A 27,306-nucleotide genomic window follows, 5' to 3' on the forward strand; every position below is an offset into this window, starting at 1 on the left:
TGTACAAACTCAGGAATTCAAGCACAAGTGCCTCTCCCACTGGAGTTCCCTAGTGATATGAGAAGCTATTGGGTGGTTTCACTCTCCAGTGTCTAGTGGGATTAAAATTTTGGATTGACCATTTTAAAAGCTTTTTAGGCTATATTTATCCTGTAGATCACAGGAGCGCAGTCTGTTCTGCACTCCTGATACCCGTTTTCAGCTGACAGCAGGCTAAAGCCCACAGTTGGCTGCTGTCACAGAGGCGGTCCAAGCTTTGAAAAGATCCTGATTATATGGTCAGCATCCACCCAGAAGCCTGGGCCGGTACTTGGATCAGCCTCTCTGCGATCTACCAAGAGCTTAAGACAGACCCTCCTGCCCCCTCCACAGCCCAGCGCTCCAATGAGTGCTGGAGGGGCAGAGCAGACAGCTGGTGCCTAAGAGTTCTCAGAGTGGAGGAGGAGAATATTTTTTCCATACTCTTTTAAAGAATGTGCTTGATGGGGTCTGTTGATTAACATCTCGTGATGATTGATGATTCTTTAGAAAAAGCTGAACTTGTGTCGGAACTGCACAGAGTACAAGTCTGAATGGGGCCTGGTAGAGACTGTTGTTGCTAATCACAGAGAATAGTCTGGAGGTCTTTATGTATGGTTGTTGTTGTCTGAGGCATGTTCAGTGATGTCATCACAGTAAAGGTGTCAATGCCATTGCCTGTGACTCAGTGCTGCTGACCCTATTGTAAGATAGCACAAATTAAAATATGATTGTGTCAGCAGAAAGTATGATCTTCCAGTGTTTGCACCATTTTATTGCAAATAACCAAACATTTCATACTGTGTCTTGCTTTATCCTTTTCTTTTTTTCTACAAGTTGTGGATGCAGGTGTGGATATGTCTGTATTATTGAACCAATTCTGTAATTAGTGCCTAGGCAATCCCGCCAAATGATTATCATCCAGTGTTGATCAAACAATGCATTATCCGCCTACTGCTTCTAGGATCCGATTACTGCTGTGTGTCCTACTGTGCCAACAATATGCTTCAGTGCTCTCCAGTGGTGCTGAAGGAAAGATAGTGCAGATTTTATTGATACTAAACAAGGAGATCTACAGTGTATTGTGTCCTGTGTATTAGGATAATAATTACCAGTAAAATGACATACTTCGGTCTCATGTTATGTACCCTTTTTGGGTAATGTGAGCTGCAGCAGTGCCTGCATACAGAGAATTGTAGTTCATTAATAATATCTGGGGGGGGAGGGGTGAAATGGGATACTGCTGGATTAAACAGCACTTTGCATTACAGTTAGTAGATTGTCTGTTTCCCTCATCCTGATGTTATCTATGACAGGTGATAGACCACAAGTATAACAGAACACAATGTTTTCTTTCCAGCAGTGTATCCAGATAAATAAAGACTTAATAATATTGGTGTACTGTTTGATTTGTCGAGGTAGACTTCCTTCAGCTCACAGCATGTGTGTTAAAATGCGGCTACCATTAAAATTCACATTTCGCTTGAATAAACAGGACACATGTTAATCACATTGTTAAGTTCTTTTTCTTGCTGGGATCGAAGACTAGGCACACTAGATCACACGATCTGTGGGTACTGTCATTACTGCAGAGAATCAGTTGTGAGCTAGAAAGAAAGAAGCAAAATGGCTGCGCCAATGTCCGTAGATAGTTCCAAACTATGCATACAAATTATTTTTTTAAGACCGTATAATTTATTAATGCACACGACAAGTTGATCTCCTTCACTCATATAGCTAAGGAACATTGGAAAGGCTATGTGTGCCTTAAATCCATCCCTGTAGTGCATAGAGGTAATGCTGCACCTATTTTAAGGAAACTACTACTAACCAAAGTACAAGTAAAAATATTGTAACGATTACCTTCTGTAAATGCTAGTTACTTGGTTGTCCTCTGACTATAATACTTTTGGACTCTGAACAAGAATACAAATCAGAAGTTCTAATTTTACTGGATGCATACTTGTTTTGGATATGTGACTCAGAAAGTACTGATGATAAACACAACCAAGCAACTAACATTTACTGAAACGAGATGGCACTGGCAGCCCACTGATTTCTTTGAGCACAGGTTTCCCCTAAAATGTGGATTAAAACTGATCTTGTAGTGTGTAAGTAGGTTGAAAGTAGCTAGATAGATGCTGCCATGTTTGGGAGGGTATGGGTAATGCCTCTTCTGGTTCTTTGACTTTTGGCAGGGTCTTTGGGTAGGACCCTCTGCACCTGTGCATATAAAAAAGAGGACAGTGGTTCGAGCCCGAGAGATTAGGTGTAGCCGTTGCTGCTGTTGTCATTGTCTAGCCCTGCTTCTTTTCCACAATTCTTCCCATCTCCCTGGTTCCCCAAAGAAAGCTGTACTCGGGAGAGGTACAAAAATGCAACTATTTGTCACCCAGATGTGACTCTCAGATGTGACTCTGTAATGACATGGGCTCTACCTTTGCAGGTACATCGGAGCAGCACATAGCCTGGTTAGGAGTAGCAATTAGGAAATTAGGTAGAGACTGTGTCTATGCGATTGTTCTATTTATGTTTGCCCTTTATTCAGTAAAGCGTTGAAACTTTGCCTTCTTGCCTGGTCTGAAGTTACTAAAAAAATGCGTGCACTGCAAGTAACTGGCACTATCACGCACTTAGTCTATAGCTTGGGTCACTTCACATAGGTTATGAAGAGTTAACAAAGGGGTTGATTTACTAAAGGCAAATAGGCTGTGCACCATACCGCAAGTGCAATTGCTCCAGAGCTTTGTAAATGAGATAAAGATTCACTTTGCAAGGAATACTCAATCACATGCAAAGAAAATTGAAAAAAAAAACACTTTTGCTTGCACATAATTGGATGATTGAAGTCAGCAGAGCTTCTGCTCATTTACTAAGCTCCGGAACAACTGCTCTTCCAGAGTGCAACTGCACTTTGCGAAGTGCACAGTCTATTTGCCTTTAGTAAATCAACCCCTAAGAGTCACCTTAATGCAAGGTATACATGTAGTTGCCACAAACAACAGAAGTTACAGTCAGCAAACAGCCTGTTGCAAACGTGTGCCTGCCATAGGTGGAATTGCCTCTTGCCGTAAGGGAGATATTGTTGGCACTCTCTATGCCACATTCCATCTCCCCGAGCAACCAAAGTGAAACTGCTTTGCAGTGGTGCCCAACCTTTACCGAGGTACGGAAGTATAAGAGTTAAAGTCATGACCACGTTGGATTCTGCACTGTGCTCGGTGAAGGTCCATGCTGCTACCATAGTGAGAAGCATTGGATGGGTGGCTGTGGTCGGCACAACGTGCCTAATTGCAAGCTACAGTAGGAAGATGTACATTTACAAGGGGATCCAAGAATTAAATGGGGAACAGTCGTTGTGCAAGTGCACGCGGTGAACATTCATCTGTAAGGGTAGAGGCTCGACTTAAGGTTGAGTATTCCATCATAGCAACCTCAGCCTTGTCCCAGAACATTGGAGAAAATGGCACTAAAGCAAAGGTACCCCATGTGCATGAAGTAGAGAGAGAAATCCTATACAAGGTGCCTAGAATAGGCCAGAATAACCCACCCCGGGGTAGGCCTCTCATGTTTCCCAGACTTGGCGCTCAAAGAGTAAATTGGAAAACAAGGAGAACGTGACAAAACACCACCCTTCCCTTGCAACAATTGCAATTCAAGCTCTCTATATACTGTCCAGCCCCTTACCTTTGTCTAAGTTCCCTGCTGATTGAAAGTCCAAATGTTACCTGTAAAAAGAAAAATTGTTGATATATTTTCCTTAGCCCCATCTTCTGCAGCACTAAGATCAGTGCAAAATGCCACAGACAACGTTCAACTAGCAAAGATCTGCATAATCAAAAAAAAATATTGCAAAGATAAATAATTTGCCATTGGATGTGGATGGTACTGTATCCTTGTTAATCCTTATCACCTCTTAGAATCTGAACCTTTACTGTCCTTTTTTTTTTTTCAGCATTAGCTGTACAAAGTGAAAGATCCAGTTTTAATGCCGAGTGTTATGCTATTTAATAGTTGCCAGGTCTATTTCAGTTTTCAATAGAGTAAGCATTTTAAAATGTTAAATCAGTGTTTATTATCCTCACATGCATCTTAAATAATGTTTTGGACACATGACCTGCACTGTAGCAGAATATTAAGTAGGAGAGAACAAATGAACCTGTCCATTGAAACAATGGCTATGTTATTGTGCCTGTAATTACCTATATCTTGGCTAAACAAGAAGCTCTTCCAGCAATTTGTAACACATCCAGGCTTACATGGGCCAGGAAAGGTGAACAAATGCATTATGCAGATGTTGCACAACATTGGCATACTACTTAGATGGAAGCCACAACAAAATGCATTTTTGTATAGTAAGGTTGCTTGCAAAGGGAGAGTGACTGCCTGTTCTGGGTCCATGTGCTGCTGCACAGGAACCAAGAGGGGCAAGAAGGCCCATTAGTGGAGAGCGAAAGACAGGGTGATGCAATTGACAAAGGTGGAAGAGGACCTCCCTTCCACTGGTGATCATCAAGGCCCCTTTGTGTAGTGATCACAACCCAGTGCAAATGCTGAACTGTTTAAATGGGCAGTTTAATGGTTAATGACCACAATTGTTATATATTGCTTCTAATTTTACAGTCCCTGAACCCATATGTTTTTTTGTTGTTTTTTTTTTTTTTAAATAAAAACTTTATAGAAAACAGAGAAAGAAAACTTAATAAATATTTAAACTTTGTACATTGGGTACATTCTTGGCACTCAAAGTGCAAAGGATAGCCCACTGCTGCCTGCATACTTGTGGCAGGCTGTGTATTACAGAATAATACAGATGCTTTACACGACTTTTATCTGAGGAGCTTGGTACCTGCTGGCTGAAAGCGGTAAATATAAATTTATGTGCAGTTTTTCACTTCTACTTTACGAAATGTTATTTAAGATAATACTGAAAATAAGTTAAAATGACATTACATACACATGCCTTTTAATGGATTTAACTTTATTATGGAACCATAGATACTGGTAACATCACTGAGGGGTTGGCAGTGATGCTGGAGGTGGTATATCCATAGTAATGAGACAACAGTAAGCATATAAAGGAGTTCTGAATGTCTTCTTTGCACAGGGATCCTCTGTAGTCTGTGCCTGCCATGTGTAGTGTGAGTCGCCATAACAGGCTACTGAAATTGATGTTTAACGTGATCTGTCATTCTCTTTTGTAGATCAGCTGTCTGGGCATTGAGGAATCTGTGGATAATGACCCTTGTAAGTTTGCACTGACATCCCGTGGTACAGATCGCAGTCTAGTGCGTTACATTCTGCAGGCCTCGACTGCTGAGATCAGACTGGCCTGGGTCCATGACATTGGACAAATATTGGATAGCCAGCGTAACTTCCTCAATGGTGAGTGGCAATCATGTTATAGACTTAAACTACATTAGGCATGAATGGCTCATCAGTGCTGAGAAATAGCAGTACTGAAGTCTACAGTATCAACAACATGAGGGTTAAAAAAATAAGAATTCCAGTAACAATATCAAATCCTGATTTAGGCACTTTTGTTACCAGAACACTCATCCTTATCTCTTCTTGAGAGGCTGGTTGTACTTAATCAGAAAATGCAAATTACTCTCAGTCTTCTTCCTTAAATCTAATATGTAAATTAAGATTCATGTGCAGTTTGATGTTTGGGCAGTATCATATCTAAATTACTTTATTATTTATAAGATTTTCCAGCTAAATCCTTAAAGGCAAGCTATGTAGAGCAGTGGGAAATGTTTGATCCATCTACAGGTTTTTCAAGATCCCTGTGTGGGCGGTGGAGAAATTCTGCCTCTCTGGACACAACAATGCTCTGTCTTATACCCTCTCGTGGATTCTTCATAGGAGGATCAACCTAAACCATTGACATTGAAAGCACAGCTTTAGGGGGTCACTAAATTTAAATCAAAACTGTTACCAAAGATGACATCAAAGATCTAGTGATAAAATTATGAGATGAGAGATGTGTGATAATTATGTAATTGCTGTACAGCCTATTTCTGATTTGATTGCCATATTAATCAAGCAGAGACACTGAAATAAAATGACAAATGGTATTGTTTTCCATATAATTGTTGAACCGGAAAAAACTGCTGTATGTTCTAATACATTGCCCTGTGTTAACATTATACCTTCTTTTTAGTTTTTCTCTTATTAACACCTCCCCGCCTGGCCTGTAGCAGATTGACGGCTGGGCGGGACACTCACCGTTGTGACTGGGCGTCATATGACGTCCTGTCAAAATGAGCGGCTCACGGGACACAGCCGATGACATATCACTACACTGGCCCATTGCCAGTGTCATGTGACCGCTGTGACCAATCACAGCAGATCACATGTCGATTGTATACAATGGATGGCTTCATGTCATGCCATTCATTGTATACAATTATGTTGTTAGCTGTGACTGGTCAAGGCAGTCACATGATACAGACAGGGCCAATCACATCCCATCTGTATCCTGTGATCAGCTTTGCCCAATCACAGCTAATCACAACAAAAGACTGAATTAATCAGTTTTATTCAGTAACAATGATTGCAAATATCAATGAAATGTCTTAACAAAAAAAAAAATCCTGACCCCTTGCCCAGATTAGTTCAATTTTACTATGGTAACATTTTATTGCTTTGGTCACAGTGTGCTGAAAAATAAAATAGTAAAAAAAAGAAAAAATGTAATAAAAAAAAAATGATAGAAACATTTGAAAGAAAAATACAAATTCAATTATTATTATTATTTTCACCAAAGAAATGTAGCAGAATACATTTTGCACTAAATTTATGAAAAAATGTTATTCATTTGCAAAATTTTATAACAGAAATGAAGAAAAGTGTGTTTTTTATCAAAAGTTTCAAGTGTTCTTTGTTTTATTTAGCAAAAAATAAAAAAACTCAGTGGTGATTAAATACCACCAAAAGAAAGCTCTATTTGTGTGAAAAAATGACAAAAATCTCATATGGGTGCAGTGTTGCATGACCGCGCAATTGTCATTCAAAGTGCAACAGCACTGAAAGCTGAAAATTGGTCTAGACAGGAAGGGGGGTACAAGTGCTCGGTATTGAAGTGGTTAAAAAAACAAATATGGTATACTTACCTGCAGCTCCAGTCCTCCTTTTCTGGAGTCCCCAGTTGGCATTCCAGCTCCCTCTTTTTTGGCAAGTTTCCCCTTGAAAAGCTGCTTTCAATGGGGGGCACCCATTCAGGCTTTCTCTTGAGACACCCAGTCTGTTTCTATTGACACAGACCAGAAGGCTTGGCCCTGCCCCCCACTCCCTTGTCACAGCATTTGATTGACAGCAGCAGGAGCCAATGGATCCCGCTGCTATCAATTTTCCCAATGAGGAGGGAGTCAGCAGCAAGAGCGAGCTCAGGTAAGAATAATGTGGTCGTAGTGGGGGGATCCTACAGCACAGAGGGTTTTTTAACTGAATGTGTAGAATGCATTAAGGTAAAAAAACGTAAGGCTTTAGAACCACTTTAAAGTGTCTGCCATATGCAAAGAAACAACATTAATTCTCTCTACAACCTTAACACTAACTCTCCCTTTAACCATAAATAGTAGACATTCGTAGAAAAAAATAGCAAATAAAAAAATATATAATATATACGATTACTACACAAGCTTACTAGATTACCTTTCTATTTCACTCCAATTTTTCTGTAAAATGCCATACAATTTGGCAACCTGGAGGCATTCTGTATACATATGGTGTACAACCCCCCCACCCCCAAATGTTATTCCCTGCTTGTGTGATTTGCTCACTCATTTTCTCACATACAAGCAAGATTTTGTGCATCTTCTGCAATACAAAATTTCCTTTTTTGGTGAGATATTCTTAAAGGGAGATCACTTCTACAGGGATGCAGACCCTGCAGTTTTCCTCACTAGAACCCTGCAAATGCAGCAGCTGATCAATAATTATAAAGTCGCTCCCAAATACATTCACTTTCCACATGGATACAGGCGAACAAACAAACAACCTTTTCTTCAGAATAACAAAAGTTGGGAATCTGCAACAAAGTTTGTTAAAATTCTTGCAATGTACATAGATTGCTCAAAGGGGAAAGTTTTTTTCCTCAACAAAACACTAACCCTTCCTGTAATCCTAACACTAGCTTGCCTTGTAACCTGAACCTTAGCCCTCCCTGTAACCCTGACACTAACCCTCTATTTGGTAAATGGAAGCCCTTGTTTGCATACTGACCTCTTTTGCATCAGGATGCTCTGTTCTGTAGATGCTTTCTAATTCAGATGAGCCATGCTAAACAAAATAGCTGCAAATGCACACTAACTATAGTATATAAATATTATTATACAGGATTGATATAGTCCAATAGCTTACGCAGTGCTTTACAACATGAGGGCAGACAGTACAATTGCAATACAATTTATTACAGGAGGAATCGGGGTCATGCTTGTTAGAGCTTACAATCTAAGATACACTGATGATCAGACTGCTACATAGCAGCTTATTCTGTGCATTGTGCAAGCACTTGGCTGTACATCTCTGTGTGCATTATGTAGGAATTGATTCAAGAAAAGCTGCTATTCACTGTCTTGAATATGACAGAATTGCATACAGTTATTTTTGTTGTATGTGACAGGAGGATGAATAGAAAACAGAAAAACTTTGGCTTCGAAGTCTCACAAATAAAAACTGCTAGAGAGAACAGAAAAATGTGACAGGTTAGGTAGAAAAGGAACATGATATACTGTAATAATGGTGGGTAAGATCACATCTGTGTCTTTTCCCAGCACTTCAATCACCTATTGAGTATCAACGAAGAGAAAGCAAGTCCAACAGTCTTGGAAGATCTACCAACAGCCATACGATAGAATCTACCCGTGGCGGCCTCAGGCCCCATTCCTCTGCCTCTATGGATAGAAACAAAGTGCCCAACCTCAAATCCTACAATACTTCTCTGCCATCCCTTTATTTACCCAGCAACTCTAGAGAGAGTCGAAACAAGGTAAGTTTTCTACCATTATTTATGTTATGCCGCGTACACACGATGAGAATATCGGACGAATGATCAGCCGTTCAGCCGTTTTTTTTCGTCTGCTAGTCTCACATCGAAAGTGAAGAGTTTACTAAAGATACGAAAATTCTCCTATGAAAGAAAAGAATTTCGAAAGTGATATCATGTATTGTATTGTATTTGCATTGTGTTTTCAGACGACTACTGTACTGATTAAACAAAAATCGTACGATCTGGTATTGTACGAGAAAAATGTTTGCGCTTGTCCCTTCGGATATTGTCATACGAATTGTCGTGATTGGCTCTCAAAAGTTGTGTACTAACGATCCGATTATCGGACAATCAGGTCCTTGTACGAAAATTTTCGTACGATTTTCTTATACTGTATACGAGGCATTAGTTCATTGAGTTATGTTAACTAGTTCTCATATCAAAATATTGGAAAATAAATATCACATTGATCCTTTGTTTTGTTTTTTTACCAAATAAGTACTGAAAGCCTTTGTTTTTCATGATTCATTTGATATCTCCCTATAACTTACTTTGCTTCAAGAGGAACTTCATTTTTTTTTCAAATACTGAAGCTGGTGCCTTCTTCTTCTTAGCACTGTGGGTCTCGGGTGCTACCATCTTGGATATGGGAGCTGGCTGTGGCTTTCTGATGAACTACAGCTGGCTCTTCACTGTGCTCCCCCCATACTGTCTGTAAGGAAAAGGCACTTGGTACTTGCAGTTCTTGGAGGGGGGGGGGTGCCTTTGTGAATATGAACTGATTTTTCAGCAGCTGCCACTTCAAGAAATTTACAGTCCAGGTGATTTTGTCTCAGGGAATAATAAAAGCTGCTTCTCACTAGAGGAACAGGGCAAAAGAAATGTATGTAAAGAAACATAGGGTACACGTGCCTAGTGCATTACCTTTTAAAAGATAATTTATTGTACAAAAAAAAGTGGTAATATACTCACAAAGGAACAAATGTCAAAGGCACATCATATAAAGTACAGCAAGGTCCAGTCACACTGGATGATATCCATAATGGGACTCCTAGACCTCCAAATGGCTGACGCGTTTCGAGGACTTGCTTCTTCCTCAGAGCCATCTGAGTAATGACTTGACATACAGCCGATATTTACACTCATCGGCCACTTTCTTAGGTACACCTTGCTAGTACCGGGTTGGACCCCCTTTTGCCTTCAGAACTTCTTTAATTCTTGGTAGCATAGATTCAACAAGGTGTTGGAAATATTCCTCTGAGATTTTGGTCCATATCAACATGAGTTACTATTGCCTTTCTATCATCTCAAGCCAGTCTGCCCATTCTCCTCTGACCTCTGACATCAACAAAGCGAGCAAAACCCTCTCTTGTAATAAAGGAGGTATAGACTCCAGAGGGAGAGATATTTTACCCCTGTACAAATCATTAGTAATACCTCATCTGGAATATGCAGTTCAGTTTTGGGCACCAATTCACCTTGCGGACAACACAGAGGACAAGGGGGCACTCTTTACATCTGGAGGAAAAGAAATTTAATCTCCAAACACAGAAAGGTTTCTTCACAGTGAGAGCTGTGAAAATGTGGAATAGACTCCCTCAAGAGTTGTTTCTGCCCAGCTCAGTGGATTGCTTTAAAAAAAAGGCCTGGATTATTTCTTGGGTACACAGAATATAACTGGATACTAACATTTATAGGTAAAGTTGATCTAGGGAATATCCGATTGCCTGTTGGGGGATCAGGAAGGATTTTTTTCCTCCTGCAGGAGCAAATTGGGTCATGGTTTGCTGGGGGGGGGTTGCCTTCCTCTGGATCAACTGTGGGTGTAGGATTATAACTTTTTTTTTTTTTTAACTGGTTGAACTGGATGGACTTGTCTTTTTTCTGTCAGACTAACTAAGTAACTATGTAACAAGGCATTTTTGTCCACACAACTGCCACTCACTGGATACTTTCTCTTTTTCGGACCATTCTCTGTAAACTCCAAGAGATGGTTGTGCTTGAAAATCCCAGAAGATCATAAATACTCAGACCAGCACGTATGGCACCAACAACCATGCCACATTCAAAGTCACTTAAATCCCCTTTCTTCCCCATTCTGATGCTTGGTTTGAACTTCAGCAAGTCGTCTTCACTATGTCTAGATGCTTAAATGCATTGAGTTGCTGCTATGTGATTGGCTGATTAGCAATCTATTACCCAGCAATTGAACAGGTGTACCTTATAAAGTGCCCGGTGAGTGAATATTTAAAGTGATTGTAAAGGCAGATTTTTTTCAATAACAAACATGCTATACTTACCAGATCTGTGCAGTGGTTGTGCACAAAGCAGTCCCAATCCTCCTCTTCTTGGGTCCCCCACAAGCGCTCCTGTTCCTCAGGCGGCTTGCTATGGGGGCACCTGGCTTGCTCCCATGCCACTGCCCTGTGTGTCCATTCACACACAGACGCTGCTCAGCCCTGGCCCTGCTCTCTTCTCATTGGCTCAGTGGCTGTGATTGACAGTAGTGAGAGCCAGTGGCTAACGCAGCTGTCTCAGCCAATGAGGAGGGAGAGACTTCGCTGTATCAACAGGGGCTCAAATAGATATTTATCTAGAGCAAAATAATGTAATAATTGTGGTTTCAGATATAAAATCGGGTGTCCTAGAATCCCTTTTTTGGGATTCTCGTTTTATCAAATATTAGGCTCTAATGTTAACGACATATTTTGCTATTCGTAAAACAATAGCAAACTGCCAGGGTCTAAATAGACACTGTTTTCTTGTGGCCTGATCACAAAAACGTATTTTTATGATTTACCATCAGTGTTGATAGTTTAGTGCTCCTAACCTTGTTTTTATGTTTATAATTTTACAGGTTCACCCTCCTCGAAAGAGTTCTCACTCAGATGTTCTACCCCCAGCAACTCTGACCCCAGCACACATCAATCTTAATTTAAATCATTATCCAGAGTCCTCCACCTCTACTGTGTCCAATGGAACCCCACAAAGCGACCCTACCAGTCGTGTAAGAATACATTATTGTTGTTATTGTCAGAAAATAAAAGGAGTGCAGGACAGGTAGATTGAAGGTTACATTGAGGATCTACAAGCCATATCTTGTCATATCATACAATTCAGTTCAATAGCAATCTAGAAAACTTTACCTTAAAGTTTAGTTGTAGGTGAAATAAAAAAAATATAATGATAAGGCCTGACACTTATATTTTTAGTGACTCGCTTTTAAAAACACTTTTAAAACTAACACTGTTCAAACCACTTCTTTCTATAGATTGTATAGAAAATAACAATATCTGTATCACGTTTATGTTAGGTAATGACTAGGTTATGCCAAATCAATAGGGCACATAGCTAAAATGTAAAAATTGCTCTAGTCCATAAAGGGTATACAGGTGTGAGAGTTAAAACAAAAATTGTTACCTGGCATTGTTCTTTCATTTTTTATTTTTTTTTGTATTTTACTTATGTTACAGGGGAACGTGAAAAAAAACAAAAATACTGGTGTCAAAGTGGAACTGCACTGCATGTGAGCACCACAAACCAAAAAATACAATTTAATTAAATTTTAATATTTCGAACAAACTCCTCCATTCATGTCTCCCTTCTTTATTTTGCTGAGAAATCATTTTGAAAAACACCCCCTGGCATTTCTGGCAGTGTCCATCTTGAGTAAGGGGAGATGATTCATGTATCATTTACTTCCTGGAATCCATCTGCCCTTAGCTCAGGCAGTGGCTGAGCTGAGAACCCTCCCTTTCCTCCTGAAGACTGCTGGGATGTATGATATCATTTGCCTAGGCATGGAAACCAGGAAGTAATGGAAGAAATGTAAAAAAAATGTTTAAAACAAGTAAATATAATATACTTTCCTATCTACTTACTATAACTAGCAGCTTCAGGATTAAAATTAGTCCTTGTTGATTGGGAGAGTGGAGTTCCGCTTTTATGCTAGTGCAGACTGCATCCTATGTAATTTCTGATTTTGCCTAAAGTTACATTTTATTTTCCTAACTGCACATTAAAATCTTAGTTGTAAGTAGATTGATTGCTTTGGGTTACACCCTGTTTTTTTAAACAGCTCCAAAGTGTTTCATGATGTAATGATGATCTTGATCTAGATCTTGAGAAGTTTCTACAATGAATACTGGATCAGGCAAAAAAAAACAGCTTGGGCACAAATATTTACCTTTTAAAGAAATATCATGAACCATGTTTACAAATAGGAACCCCAGCTCTCCAGTTTCCCTGTAAACAACTGTGGGTTCTCTTTTCTGCCATCGTGTACCGTTCTTTTGTGCAGCAGTGCTGCCATTCCATGGATAATGGTTGCAGGCTACCCTAAAACTGAAGAGCAGTACATCATAGAAAACTCTGGTACATGCAATATCAGATGTTACCAGCAGGTGGTGCTGCAGATGAAATCTGTAAGCGCAGTTCTGCACTATTCAGGGGATTTCCAGAATTACTAAAAATACTTTTTCAAAAGAGCAACAGGATGCTGGATCTAAGCATGCTCAGTCCATGCTTTTATTTATTGAATTTTTTAATGACACACCATACAAAAGTATAAATTGTACACAGTATCCCATATACAGTACGTATAAATAAGTGATGACTTAAAGAACATAACTGTTCATATCTGATCATATAGAAGAAACAGTAATTATACATGGTGTGAGCCTTTTTCCTTTTGTAGCAATGTATTCATCAGACTAAATGACAATCAGGCCAAATCCCCCCCCCTTTTCCCACCATAATTGTAAATACCTTGAAACAAGGATTGCATATATTATATTATATTATATTTATTATTTATGACCTATGTATTGAAAATATACCTTTTTTGGTGTAAAGTAGAGATAGACCATAGTAATAGTTACTCATCAACTAAAACATGCAACATGTTCCCTAAAAAGTCAGTAAGGTAGGCTCAGTGGTTAGCATTTCTGCCTCGCAGCAGTGGTGGGGTCCCTTGTTTGATTCCTGGTCAGGACACTATCTGAATGGAGTTTGCTCTCCCTATGCTTACACTCTCCAAAGGCTTGCTGGCATGTTAATTGGCTATCCAACTGGGTGTCCAAACAGGCCCTAGTACTTCCTTAGGGAAGGGAACTGATGTGAATATGCAGTATGTGCAGCACTAAATAAATTGTCAGCACTATATAAATACTTATAATAATTACATTTGAAATAGTCACAAAAAGTATTTTCATTTTGTCCATGTATGTTCTTAATGTATGGGGTCATTCATATGGGCGCTAAGGCCTATGCAATGGGTAGAGAGTCCATAGAAAGTGCATTGGCATGCATTGCTTGTGTGGGTTCACCCACACAACCGCATCCCTGCGTAACTGTCTACCCCTTGTGCAGGTGAGTCCACACAGCCATTGCACACCAATTCAATTTCTATGGGTTGCCTTCACACTGCTCAGCTGTTGGGAAAACAGTAAGGAAAGGGATCTGGTTGGATGTGAATGAGCCTTATCTGATTAATGTTGTTGCTGAAGTAAGTCTTATTCTTTGTCTCTATCCTCCAGAAACTGAAAACATTGGGCCGAGAACTCCCTGGCTACTCCTCTACGTCTGATGAAATGGGTGTACCTGTCCCCCGGCTGGCCAAGCTGGATGAGGATGAACTTTGAACTTTGGCCATGTGTACAGGGTTGAATTATTTAAATCATCCTGGACTTTCCAGGTTGCAGCTGTTGTCCGAGACCAGTGGATAGAAGGCTATTGTGCTTGGATAAACCATGAGAGGAAACTTACCTTTATGCCTTTTTATCCACAGCCAACACAGTCTGCAAATCTGCAGTGTGATGCCTGCTCTATGAGGAGCAATGTTTATATGAGGACTTTGAGCTCCAGAACTGCTTGGGAGACTTTATGGTGTTCACTTTTTGTCCACTATGTGCTCCAACAACTAAAGACTTGACTTAAGCCTGACTTGAGATAGACTGAAGGAAACAAGTGAAAGAGAAACATGTCATGAAAGGATGAAAATGAAAAATTGTATTTTTCCGAACCTTAGACAAACATGTAACCATTTCACAACTCCACAAATTCTGCAGAGAACCATCTTCACTTTCTATCACTTTACTTGACAATCATGAAGCTCAGTGAAATGGAAAGGATTTTGACTGTCACATGCTTAGGGCTCTCTATAAGCAGTCTGGGTGAGATACGTATGCAAGAGCTCACTAAATGGATCAAACTGGGGAGGCCTTTTGTGAACTGAATTAGGTGTGGGCCTTGTCTTTTCTGTAATGAAGGTATTATGATGTAATGATAGATGATTGCACCTCAATGGCAAAATCTGTAGAGGGCCCTCTTGTGCTCACTAAATCTACATCTTATAAGGAATCTGTTAGGAAAGCATGATATCTCTCATTTTATTTTAATAACATGATACGAGCCACTCACAAGGTTCATATTAGTTTCAGGGTAGTAAAATGTACCTATTCAGCTTTAAGTGAGGTCAATTACATGGACCAAGTATGTGTTTTATGTGTCTAGGAAACACATTTTCCATTTGGGTCTTCAGAGACAAGTATTTTACTTTGTTACATATCATAAAATGGCAATCCCACAACAGAGGCCTGTGTCATCCCAAAAATATTGGTAGTAAATATTGTTTTCCAAAGCTCATGACAAAAGTTTCTCAGCTGCATATGCATTTATTTTTTTTCTACTGTACATTTCACAGATGCTGCATGGATAAATCACTATACCATCAGAGAGGGCCTTAGACACATGTCCCTTGTGCACTGAATGCCCAGTCTTGCTGGGACCCATAGTAGCCACATAGGTCACTACAGCTGTAGTTATGCTTTTGGGCATATGCTGTGTTTTAATAGGCAGAAATTAACTACCTGGTAATGTGTCTTTATGTAGTTATTAGATTCTGGCTGTCATATAAAATAAAGCAGCTTGGAAAGTAACATCAGTTATCTGATTGTTTCTATTGGCAACCCTTCATTACACCATTTATACAACTCTCCATCCTATTATCGCCTCATTCTTGCACAAAATGTATGAGGATCTTGCATCACAGCCACCAAAAAAGCAATCTACAAGTACAGTACTTGTAGAGTGTATTGCAGTTTTACATTTTACAATGTATCATGACCTGCCACTACAACACACCTATGATTCTTGTTCAGCAAGTGTATATGAACACATCACTGAACTCCATCAATGGTTCATGTCTTTAAATGTAGGATTTATTTTTTTAGAATAGGGTTCCTCTTCTCTTGGAAATATATGAAATACTTGCAAGGCTCTACACAGGTGTATTAATGGCTTGAGGTCCTCAGCATGCTTTCCTTGCCGTTCTTACATCCCCTGTATTACATTGGGTTCACTGGTATACGAATGTGTTGCATCAGATACAATCTTAAGTAATATGTTTACAATACAATTCTTATGTAATGTTGGTGATGTTTTCTATATGTATGTATAAATCATGTATATGGTTATATCAGTCTATATTATGACCAGACATTGTATACAAAAGTTGTTAAGTAAATGATCACACAGGACTGAAATAGTTACGATATTAGTACTTGCAGATATTTCTAACTTAGAAAAGTGTTGTAATAAAAAAAACTATAAATTATTTTGTTACTATCCCAAAGGTTTCGCAGTTGGGATTGCTATTGATCAAGGCTCCCATCTGTTAGGAATGTCAAAGAATGAATGCAGCTGCCAAAGACACAGGTAATAATAATCCAAAGGTTACAGAGGGCTGCCAAAAAAGGGCCAAATGCCCACAAACCATTCTTACTTTGACAAATTAAAGCAAGCAGTTTGAGGATGAAAGGGTCTTCTTAATTGTTTTGCATTAGACAACAGCACAGTACAGCCTAGTACACACAATCAGAAAATCATATGAAAAATACAGTACAATACATTACATCACTTCCGAATTTTTATTCTGTTAAACAAGAATTTTCATAACTTTAGTAACTTCTTCATTTTCGATATTGAGAGACTAGCATGCAAAAAAACTCCCCAAAAAATGAACAATCATTCGTCCAATATTCTCATCGTGAGTACAGGGCTTAAGAGCTCAGCGACCACACAGATGCTTGATTGATCTTCATGGACATGCCAACAATTATTTCATAGGTTTTAGGTCAATGTTTTTTAAAGAAGAAAACGTGTATACAAGTGCTGTATTATCATCCAAATTTTATTCTTAATTCCTTCTCAGTCTAGTGCTCAACTCTGGCCTAAAATAGCAGAACTGCCATAGTTACAACAACCACCTACAGTAGGTGATTGTTGGCCTGGACACTATTTTTTGCATTATGAGAGTTCTGCTTGGACTTTATGGTCTCTAGGAATACACGTTTTGGGCACTGCAGTGACCTCTGTCATATTAGACCCCCCAGCTGGTGAGGGCTACTGTTAAAGAGTTTGCAAAATAATGAAAAGGTTTATTGCATAAGGAACCTAAAACCTGGGTGACACCTTTAGTTATCTTTGTACCCTTATTTACAACTAGGCCCATACATTGTCCGTGATTATTCAGTAAAGAAAGTCATATATTTATGTGATGCAGCTGGTAACAGTTGGCTGGATGCATTTATAGTAGATTGACAGGTGTCATTAAAATATTCTGGTAACAAAACCAGCATGGAAGATATCTAAAGGTCACCAATCCCCCCTGCACCTCTCCATTTTCCTGTACCAAGACCTGTAGTGTCACATCTGTATTGCAGTGCTGTTCATGATTAGTCTGATAATGTGCTAGTTCATCCACTCAGGTATATTGTTGGTCTGTGAGCACCTTTTATTACTGAACGATAGACTTAATCTGCAAAGGTGGTATGTATAACAATAGGAGAATTATCCTAATGCTGTTCTCAATAGTACTGGGTTAGGGTTAGTAGACCCTTTATGAACCTATAACAAAAGAACCTAGTAATCAAATTGCTTTACTGAAGTCACATATGTCACACATTTAGTCCCACAATTACTTTAGCAAGTAATATCGCAGTTCCTACTTTTAAAATAAAAGCCATAGTCTTGATATGTAATAAGTGCAATATCTTAAGGCCTTTCCTGAAAGACAAGTATATATTGATTCTAACCCCTAAGCCATACTTCTAGAAGCATTATACCAAATAGCATGAAATATGCAATTTGATTGTAGATAACAATCACACTATGGGGTTAATTTACTAAAACTGGAGAGTGCAAAATCTGGTGCAGCTCTGCATAGAACCCAGTCAGCTTCCATTTTTTTTTGTCAAAGCTCAACTGAACAAGCTGAAGTTAGAAACTGATTGGCTACCATGCACGGCTGCACCAGATTTTGCACTCTCCAGTCTTAGTAAATCAGTCCCATGTTTTATGATATGACTCAGCAAAGTTGCGCAGATCTTTATAAAATGCACTGCAAATCTTTCTATTCTTTACCTTAGAAATCTAAGACAAGATATAATTTTCTGAAACTTTGGGTAGGGATGATATATTAGAATGTTGCTTAAGGTAAACTTATCAGAAACTTGGGAAATATCAACTGAGCATATAGAGAAAATATGTCTATGCATAGCCTACCGAACAATCAGTGCAGCCAGCTGAATTCATTGACTTTTTGAATTCGCAGCTAAATCTGGATTTTATTGTAAAGGTCACACATGGCCCCATTAATTCCTAATTCTTGATCCCTCCTATTGGATAGCAAGCTCTCCCTATATGATAACAAGGCCACCCATCATAAAGAACTGAAAAAGTTGAGATGCATATAGTATATATGCATATAGGCATAAATCATTAGCTGCTCAAATCTCTGGGTCTGCAGGCAGTTTTGACATGCAGTTTCACTGGAGGTAGTCTCTGATTATTATACTTTCATGACAGGCTTGTTATTGGCTGATTTCCTTTCAAGTTTCCAGATTTGAGCTTTTAGTGATGAGAAGTTTGTTGAGAGAATCAAAGTTGCCAGTTTGGTCTTTCCATTGATTCTTGTAGTTAAAAGGCAGAGTCTAATGTTGTGGCTTGCACAGACAGTGCCCATCTCACAGGCTGCTGACAGTATACAAGGCTTGCTACAGTTAGAGTAGGTCAGGCAAGACCAGATTTTAGAAAAGTGACTCTGCAGTGCACCCCCAATGAATAGCACAGTGATTCAATTTCATCTGTACATTTTACAATAATGTACACTTATACTAAAATATTCAGTCAGTTTTGCAGGGGCACATAAATTAAAAGTAAAATAAGGGCTGAAATTCTTACCTTACCTGAAGTATATGTTGCCCTGTGCTCCATTCAATGCTAGCTACATATCAGAAGGATTAGGTATTTGATCAGATGAGCTGTGATGAAAAGTAAAATAAGTCAAATCTCCCCTCCCATGCTTTCTTAAGCAGAGGTCACTTACTCAGTCTAGGCTAACCAATAAAATGTCCCCTTTCCCCTACTGTGGCAATCGCCAAAAACAACAAGGTGAGCAGGAACAAACTTTGGACCAATGGCAAATAGGTTTAATCTCCAGAGTCCTTAGGAAATATATGCAAACAGAGAATAACTCATCATGGCTTACAATTGAAATATTACTTGTTGCTCAAGTGGCTGTTTAAATTAACTATGCCCCAATGGGGCAATGAAGATTTAGTACTCATATAATAGCCTCCACTCTCTGACCTTCAGGCTGCACTGTATTGAGAATGCCCCAGACCTAGTATTTAACTACAAAAAGTATGGCAGCAAGAGGTTTACCATAACATAAGCACCTTAATGTTTGTATGAATAGCTATATATTGCCTATGGCAGGGGTGTCAAACTAGCAGCCCTCCAACTATTGCAGAACTATAAGTCCCATAAGGCATTGAAGGCTGACAGTTACAAGTGTGACTGCCACAGGCAGAGGCAGTGGTGTATTTAGGCTTTGTGCTGCCTAAGTGCCCCCCCTACGGAGAATGCCTGACCAATAACACCCCTGCTCACCCTCCACCTGAGAGAGCTTTCCAATACCACCCCCTCCCCGGCGATAGAGAGAAAGACACTCCCATTCACAGCTCCGGAAATCCCCAGGAAGGAGAGTCGGGCTCTCCATACACCATCAAGTTGCCTGCAACCTCTCTCGGATCCCACCTGGTCCCAATGCTGCATATGTCCTCTCTTCCATAACTTCTTCTGGGGGGCGATGCTGCCCCCCCTGAAAAATGCTGCCCTATGCAAATGCCTTGTTTGCCTTGTGGTAAATACGGCCCTGGGCAGAGGCATGTTGGGACTCGCAACAGCTGGAAGGCCTCCAGTTTGACACCCCTGGCCTATGACGATCAATCAGATTTCTACTTGTATGTGTATTAAACTGCATCACTGACCCTTTATGCTAACTAAATACATTTTGAGAGCTAAAACAAGTTATTAGCTACTAAATCTTCTCACAAACTATCTGCATGTATCAGGAAACAAAGCTAAAAAAAATCTCTTTCTTCAGTATGTATAGGTGTAGACATCGAGTATCTACACATAATATGTAAAATATTAATAAAATAAAATAAAAACAGCATACAACAAAAGTTCATTGAGAGAATTAATTTTGATGCAAAATGTTTTTCACTATTGTCCCTACACTGTGTCTATCTTTAGAACTTTGCATGACATGGTAATGGAATTTGTATTGCATGGGGTTGGTTAAGTGCCTCGTGTCAGCTGTTTAATAAGTGATGAAAATGCTTTTCTCAGAATTTGTTTTCATATTTCTATGTGAGAGGAAATCAGAGACCGTGTATATATTGAATTCTTTATAGATACAAGATGGGTGTTTTTTTCCCCACTGAATACTGTGAATGGCAGAGCACCAATACAAAATGGTATGGGAGCATCTAAACCCTATGTGGGTCATATGCATGCAGAACTCTGTTGTCTCTGCTCTATGCAGACTTACACGGCCTGTGGCTGTACAGTTGTGCTGGAATGAAAGGCTGCAGTGGTAGCAGCGATTAGTATAGGATTCTGTGATATGTAGTTTCACATCAGCCAAGAGTCACAGGTCACTTTCTTCTTTTGTAAGTAACTGTCTAAGAATGGACCATTAATGCAATTTCACCATCTTTAGTTCACCAATGATTAGCAGGCCATCAATAGGCTACCCCTGAGTTAAAGGACAATTTCATTCAACATTGTAGTTAATGTAATGCAAAAGTGAAGGGTTGTCAATACCTAATTTACAAGGATTCACACATATATTGAAGATTTGGTGCTGCAAATTTTGCCCCCTTAAAATATTTTAGGCTTTCAGTATTTAAACAATTAAACTCCAGATTTGCTTCACAACGGTTCACTGAACTTGTGATAACAAGCCTATTACCCCATTTGCTGATGAAAGTACCAATCAAAACCATTCCTCCCCATGCTTGTCTTGGGGGTTTTACATTCAGCTCATAATGTTATTTTATTATCTTACCCTTTAGGTAGTAACTATTAAATAATAAAAATATTGTATTATCAAATTAATCAACACGTTGGGGTTTATTTACTAAAGCTGGAAAGTGCAAAATCAGGCTCACTTCTGTAAAGAAACCAGTCAGCTTCCAGGTTTTGTAGCCAAAGCTTAATTGAACAAGCTGAGGTTAGAAGCTGATTTGTTTCTATGCAGAAGTGAGACTGAATTTACACTCTTCAACTTTAGTAAATAAACCCCATTGGGAATTATGTCTAGCAAGGTCCTTCAAGGTGATATAATAACTAGGTTAAGTACACCAATTCAGCAATAAATGTCTTTTAAAAGCTACTTTTAAATAGCTGGTAGTGGAAGAGTAGGGACATTGGGTAAGCAGTGTCCACCTTCTTGTTCAATTTAGCCAGTTGCTTAATTTGGTTTGTCTTGATCCAAGCAACTTCATGGACTTAGTCGCCTTCACTTTCCTCTAGCTGGCTGCCAAAGGTTTTCTGCTTCCTTTAATTGGGATGACTTATAGAATAGCCAGAAAGTGTGGGCCTAAAGGTTTCCACAGCAGCTTGGTCCAGAGCCTTAAAGCATCAGAAGAGGAAAATGGCAGTAGTTGCAGAACAATGGGTTTCCAGATCCCATAGCCTTGATCTTTCGGCAACACCATTTTTTGGAACCTTAACCACCTTGGTGTTAAGCTCCATGTTCCCTGCCTGCAAATCCCTATGTTGTGTGCCAGCCACAGTGAGATAGTGTACTTGTTGAATTTTTCCTACTCCACTTGCTGGCCAGTAGTGGACTTGTTATTTAACATGAATTTATGCCATAAGATATATTGTTAGCTATATACAATTTCTATAATTTAAAATTAAATGATTTGTGGTGTCAAGGCACAGCCACCTCTCTGTTAATTTCAAAATATTTGGGTGCCATGGGATGTTCATCTATTTAATGCACATGGTCTTAGATGGAAAGTCAGTTTCTCCTGGGATGCTCACAGAGTGGCACACATAGGGTGCCAATTGTTGTTTCCTTCTACTACCTGTCTCTGCTCTATCCTTCTGGAGACAGGTCATTGTATTATACTCTTGTATATGCATGTTTTATGGAATACTGTCTGATCTCAGCACTATGTTGTACAATATAAAATGGAAGCTGTGTGTGGGGAGGACAGTAGGGGTTGAGGGGTAGAATATGAGATGTTTTGTTTACTAATAAAGCTTTTGGTATATCAAAGATGGACTTTCAATTTATTGTCTGTTGCTCCTTATTTCCTTATGTGTACCATATCTACTTAAAGAGGAGTTTCACTCTGCTTTTCTGCTCCCCCCCCCCCACCTCCGCTGCCACATTTGGCACCTTTTGGGGGGAGCAGGTCCCTGGTTTTGACAGGTATCCGCTCCCATTTCCAGCTGCGTCCGCCTTTACTGCCAGTTTCTCTTGAAGAATTGAAGAATCGGCTCGGGATGAGGGCACCGCTGGATGCATGGTCAGGTAAGCGCCCTAATATTAAAAGTTAGCAGCTACAGTATTTGTGAATGCTGACTTTTAATTTTTTTCTTCTCTTGGGGGGAGGTGGCGGGGAACTTAGCTTTATGGATGTTTATCAAAACAAGTAAAATACCTTTGGTTTTTTTTTCCTTCTAGCTTAAGGCCTCTTTTAACACAGGGTGGACTCCGTTTTGGTCAGCAGCGGATCTGTTCGCTGAATTCCCTGCTAATTACAGCAGAGTGGGTGGATGACAGGTCCATGTCCATTCAGTTTCTGCAAAGTGGACATAGACAGAGCCCACTCTGCTCTTTGGGCGGTATGGTGTAAACAGATTCTGTTGTCCATTTACACCCGACTGCACCTTGGGAGCTGCCACTTGTTACTTTTAATAAAGTCTTATCCTATATACTGCACTTAACTTGCGCCCTCTGCTGTTTCCTTTAGTAGGAAAAGACAGGCAATCCTAACCAGTGGAAGAAAAAATACAAGGCGTAGAAAGTCAGGTTAGAGGAGAAACTAATGTCCAGTGACCTACACTGTCTGGTGAGTGATCTTATTCACCTAATATGGGAGTTTCAAGGACACCAAGAGAGATCTAATAAAAGCACTGAAACTGTTTGTAAGTGTATTTCTCACACAGACAGTGACCAAAAGCACAACAGGATGGCCTAACTGAACCATTACACAGATTTGGAATGAATAACTTCCATGACTCTTAAAGTGATGTGTTAAAATTTCATTGAGATATTGCTCTCTATTAACAACAAGCTTTGTTCAGCAGCAGGCATCTGAAAAAGAAGCAGAGTTGATATTTGCTTTCAGGAAATATCACATAATTATGCAATGTTTCATATTTACCCAACTACAAAAATATTTTTTTTTTAGTCCTGACCATAGTAAAGAAATAAAATAGTGGAAAACCACATTCTCTTTAATGCAATATGACAGTTCTTAACAGATGCGTGTATGTTATATTTGTTTTCTAAATCTTTTCTTTTATACAGTATTAAACCCAAAAGCAAAGCTGTACTGCAGCCTACCAATTATAGTGTAGTAGCTGCATTAAGATTTCTTTTTTTAGGCTTTCTTTCCTTTATTTTCATCTGGTATAAGTTTTTAAGTCTGTTGTTTTTCATAGAACAAGCTCTCCCTCTCCTGCAAATGAGTGTTGAGACAAACCATTTACTACTGACACCGGTGCGTCCAATGATGAACTTTTATTTGTTTATCTAAGACCTAGATTCCAAAAGGAAAAAAACCTGTTTCTCTAACACATGGGTGCTAAACCTGTGGCCCTCCAACTGTTGTGGAACTACAAGTCCCATCATGTCTCTGCCTTTTGGTCATGCTTGTAACTGTCAGCATTGCAATGCCGCATGGGATTTGTAGTTCCGCAACACATGGAGGGCCACAGGTTGAGCACCCTTGCTCTATCAGCTTCTGTAACTGCAGTGTGAGCTGGAGTTTGGCAGCAATGCGTTAATGTATCTAAATCTACTAGTACATTTAACACTCCTCTCCCCCCAGACTGACAATGCTGCTGTCCAAAGGTGTCTCTGTTGCTCCTACATCTGGAGTGGGGGCACTCTAAAATGGGAGGTGTGTTACTGACCACCAGATCACCAGGTGAAAACAGGGGAAAAAGCCTAAAAAAGAAAACTAGTGCAGTCCTCACATCTAATGATTGATAAGCTGTAAGGCCCCATGTACACGGGACACTTCTGAATGATGGAAACTGACTGCTGAAAAACGTAGATTAAAAACCGTCTGTTTAGCTGCATTTGCATAACGCGTTTATGTGCGTTTGGAAGCGTTTTTTAAAGATAAGCACAGGAGACCCTCCCAAATGCCCAGAATGCACTGAAAAGAGGTAAATTATTAACTATTTCAGACTGTTTCAGAGAAATACAGAGAGTAGAAGCAGAGACAGCAGTATGTGTTGACATTAGCTAGGTGTGAGTTGCTTTGTTTCCAAGGGTGGGATGGTATCTGGTGGAGTAGGTCATTAAGGCCACCTGGCAGGGGGTCTTCATGAGGAATTTGAGGTGTTAATGGTCATTAACATATCTTTTGTTTCCAAGGGTGGGAGAGGTGTGAATTGGTCATTACTATGTGTGCCAAGCTTGGTAGGAACATCCTGTGTTTAGTGTTTTGCTTTGCATGCATTTTGCATGATGAAAAAAAGGCTCTGGACAGCATGGGGAACTGGAAAAGTTAAAAAAAAAATTCAAACGCTTATAAAAGAGATTTGACGCGTTTACAAGCGTTTTACATTCGAAACCTTGGATAAAATCGACTGCTGAACGCAAGTTTTGGGCGTTCAAAAAAACGACTGTAAACTCAAATGACTGTAAATGAAGATGTGTACATGGACACATAGGAAAACATTAGCGTGAGTTCAGGGGCTGCTGAAAAAAATGCTGAACAGTTCCTAAATGTGAGTTTATCAGCTGCAGTGTACATGAGCCCTAACATATTGCATTTTCTGGTTTTGGGTTTAACCACTTGCCCTCCAGAGGATTTACCCCCCTTCCTGACCAGGCCACTTATTGCGATACGGCGATGCGTTACATTAACTGATAATTACACGGTCATGCAATGCTTTCTTAGAGCTTTCTTTTGGTGGTATTTGATCACCTCTGCGTTTTTTATTTTTTGTGCTATAAACAAAACGACCAAAAAAAACAATCTATTTGACTTTTTGCTATAAAATATATCTAACAAAAAAAATTCTAAAATAAAATGTCTTCATAAATTTAGGCCAAAATGTATTCTGCTACATGTCTTTGCTTCAAAGTGAACCTGCTCTGAGAGGAAGATGGAGACTTTCATTGCTGACTTCCCTCAGAATATGCAGGTTGCCTGGCTGTCTTGCTTTAGTACATTGACTTAGAGAAAACACGCAGATCAAAAAGTGACATAAGAAAAAAGCATATTAACAAGGAAAGGATACTCACACACACTGCACAAATCGCACCCTGTTATATTAGCCGGATCTGTCCTTGCCCACTCTGTTCACTCTATTTTCTGCTACTCTGTCCACTCTCTCTTCTATGTCAGTTTCACCTTCTATCCACCCTGTCCAGGAAGAAAAGTATTCTGTGGTCCTGTCCTAAGATGACAGTACTGCTTCTTCCTAGAGTACAGTGAGTGAGTGTTGTCACCCTTCGACAGGAAGTGTGTTTCTGGCAGGATCACCAGGTAACAATTAAGCCAAAGGAGCCTGAAAAAAGGCCCATCTGCTACATCTAAGGGCTGGTAAAGTGCTATATATTACATTATTGTTTAGATACGCTTTAACCTTCAACTGCAGAAAGGATTCTTTATTGTAAGAGTAGTAAAAATATGGAATTGTTTTGTTCAGAAACTGGTTCTACCAGATGATGATCATTGAAAAAAATGCATTCTCTCCTAAATTACCAAAATATATAGTTAGGTCCATATATATTTGGATACAGGCACAATTTTAGTTCTTTTCAAAACATATTCAAGCTATAGTTATATGATGGATATGGGCTGAAAGTGCACAGATTTAATTTGAGTGTATGTACATCCAAATTGGAGGAAGGGTTTAGGAATTACAGCTCTTAAGAGTAGCTACCCCCCCTTTTTCAAGGGACCAGAAGTAATTGGACAATTGAATCAAAAGCTGTTTCATGGCCAGGTGTGGGCTACTCCTTCGTTATTTCTTCATCAATTAAGCAGGTAAAAGGTCTGGAGTTGATTCTAAGTGTGTCATTTGCATTTGGAATCTATTGCTGTGAACTTACATCGTGCGTTCAAAGGAGCTGTCCATGCAAGGGAAACAGGCCATTGTAAGGCTTCAAAAACTAAACAAATCCATCAGAGAGATAGCAGCAACATTAGGAGTGGCCAAATCAACAGTTTGGTACATTCTGAGGAAAGAAGAACGCACTAGTGAGCTCAGCAACATAAAAAGGCATGGACGTTGTAAGGGACCGCCTGGCGGTACCACTAGCACTCCACTGAATAGGCGTCCCCAGCGCACGGAATCTAAGTCCCAGGGTGCTTGTTCACCAGGGCCCCTGATGGTGGGGATGGACTTGGAGCCCCCCGAGACCAGGTCGTGGCTACTGGGTGCGTCCGGCAGTGGTAGTGGTATGAGCCAAGGGCTCCCGCGGGGAAGAGTCTGATGTGAGGAGGTCAGAAGACCCCACTGCAAGGGATGGATGGATGGATGAGCAAGGTCAGAAGGGCCGGGTCGGTAACAGAGAGGACGGCAAGGTACAAGGCAGCGGGCATAGAATGGTCGGGTCACACGCCAGGTCAGCAACAGCAGGTCAAATCCAATCAGGGGCATTCAGGAGAGAGGTCAGGCAAAGCAAGGGTCAGGATAGGAGAAAACAGCAAACACATCTAGAAACTCATGGTAGACTG

At 39.8% G+C, this 27,306-nt stretch overlaps 1 protein-coding gene across 3 annotated transcripts in view; it reads left to right on the forward strand.

Moving 5' to 3' along the window:
- The window catches only part of ARHGEF25 (Rho guanine nucleotide exchange factor 25), a 429,432-nt gene extending 406,780 nt beyond the window's left edge, over positions 1-22,652 (forward strand). For all 3 annotated transcript variants that reach the window (XM_089692599.1, XM_089692601.1, XM_089692606.1), the window contains 4 exons: positions 5,223-5,403; positions 8,799-9,013; positions 11,871-12,020; positions 14,551-22,652. In XM_089692599.1, coding sequence (XP_089548725.1) covers positions 5,223-5,403; positions 8,799-9,013; positions 11,871-12,020; positions 14,551-14,655 — 651 coding nt within the window. In that variant the 3' untranslated portion in view covers positions 14,656-22,652. The remainder of the gene's footprint in view (positions 1-5,222; positions 5,404-8,798; positions 9,014-11,870; positions 12,021-14,550) is intronic.
- The last annotated feature ends 4,654 nt before the right edge of the window (positions 22,653-27,306 follow it).

The sequence above is a fragment of the Staurois parvus genome, unplaced genomic scaffold (assembly GCF_062004578.1).
Source record: "Staurois parvus isolate SC_StPar_1 unplaced genomic scaffold, SC_StPar_1.0 ptg000023l, whole genome shotgun sequence".
Lineage (NCBI taxonomy): Eukaryota > Metazoa > Chordata > Amphibia > Anura > Ranidae > Staurois > Staurois parvus.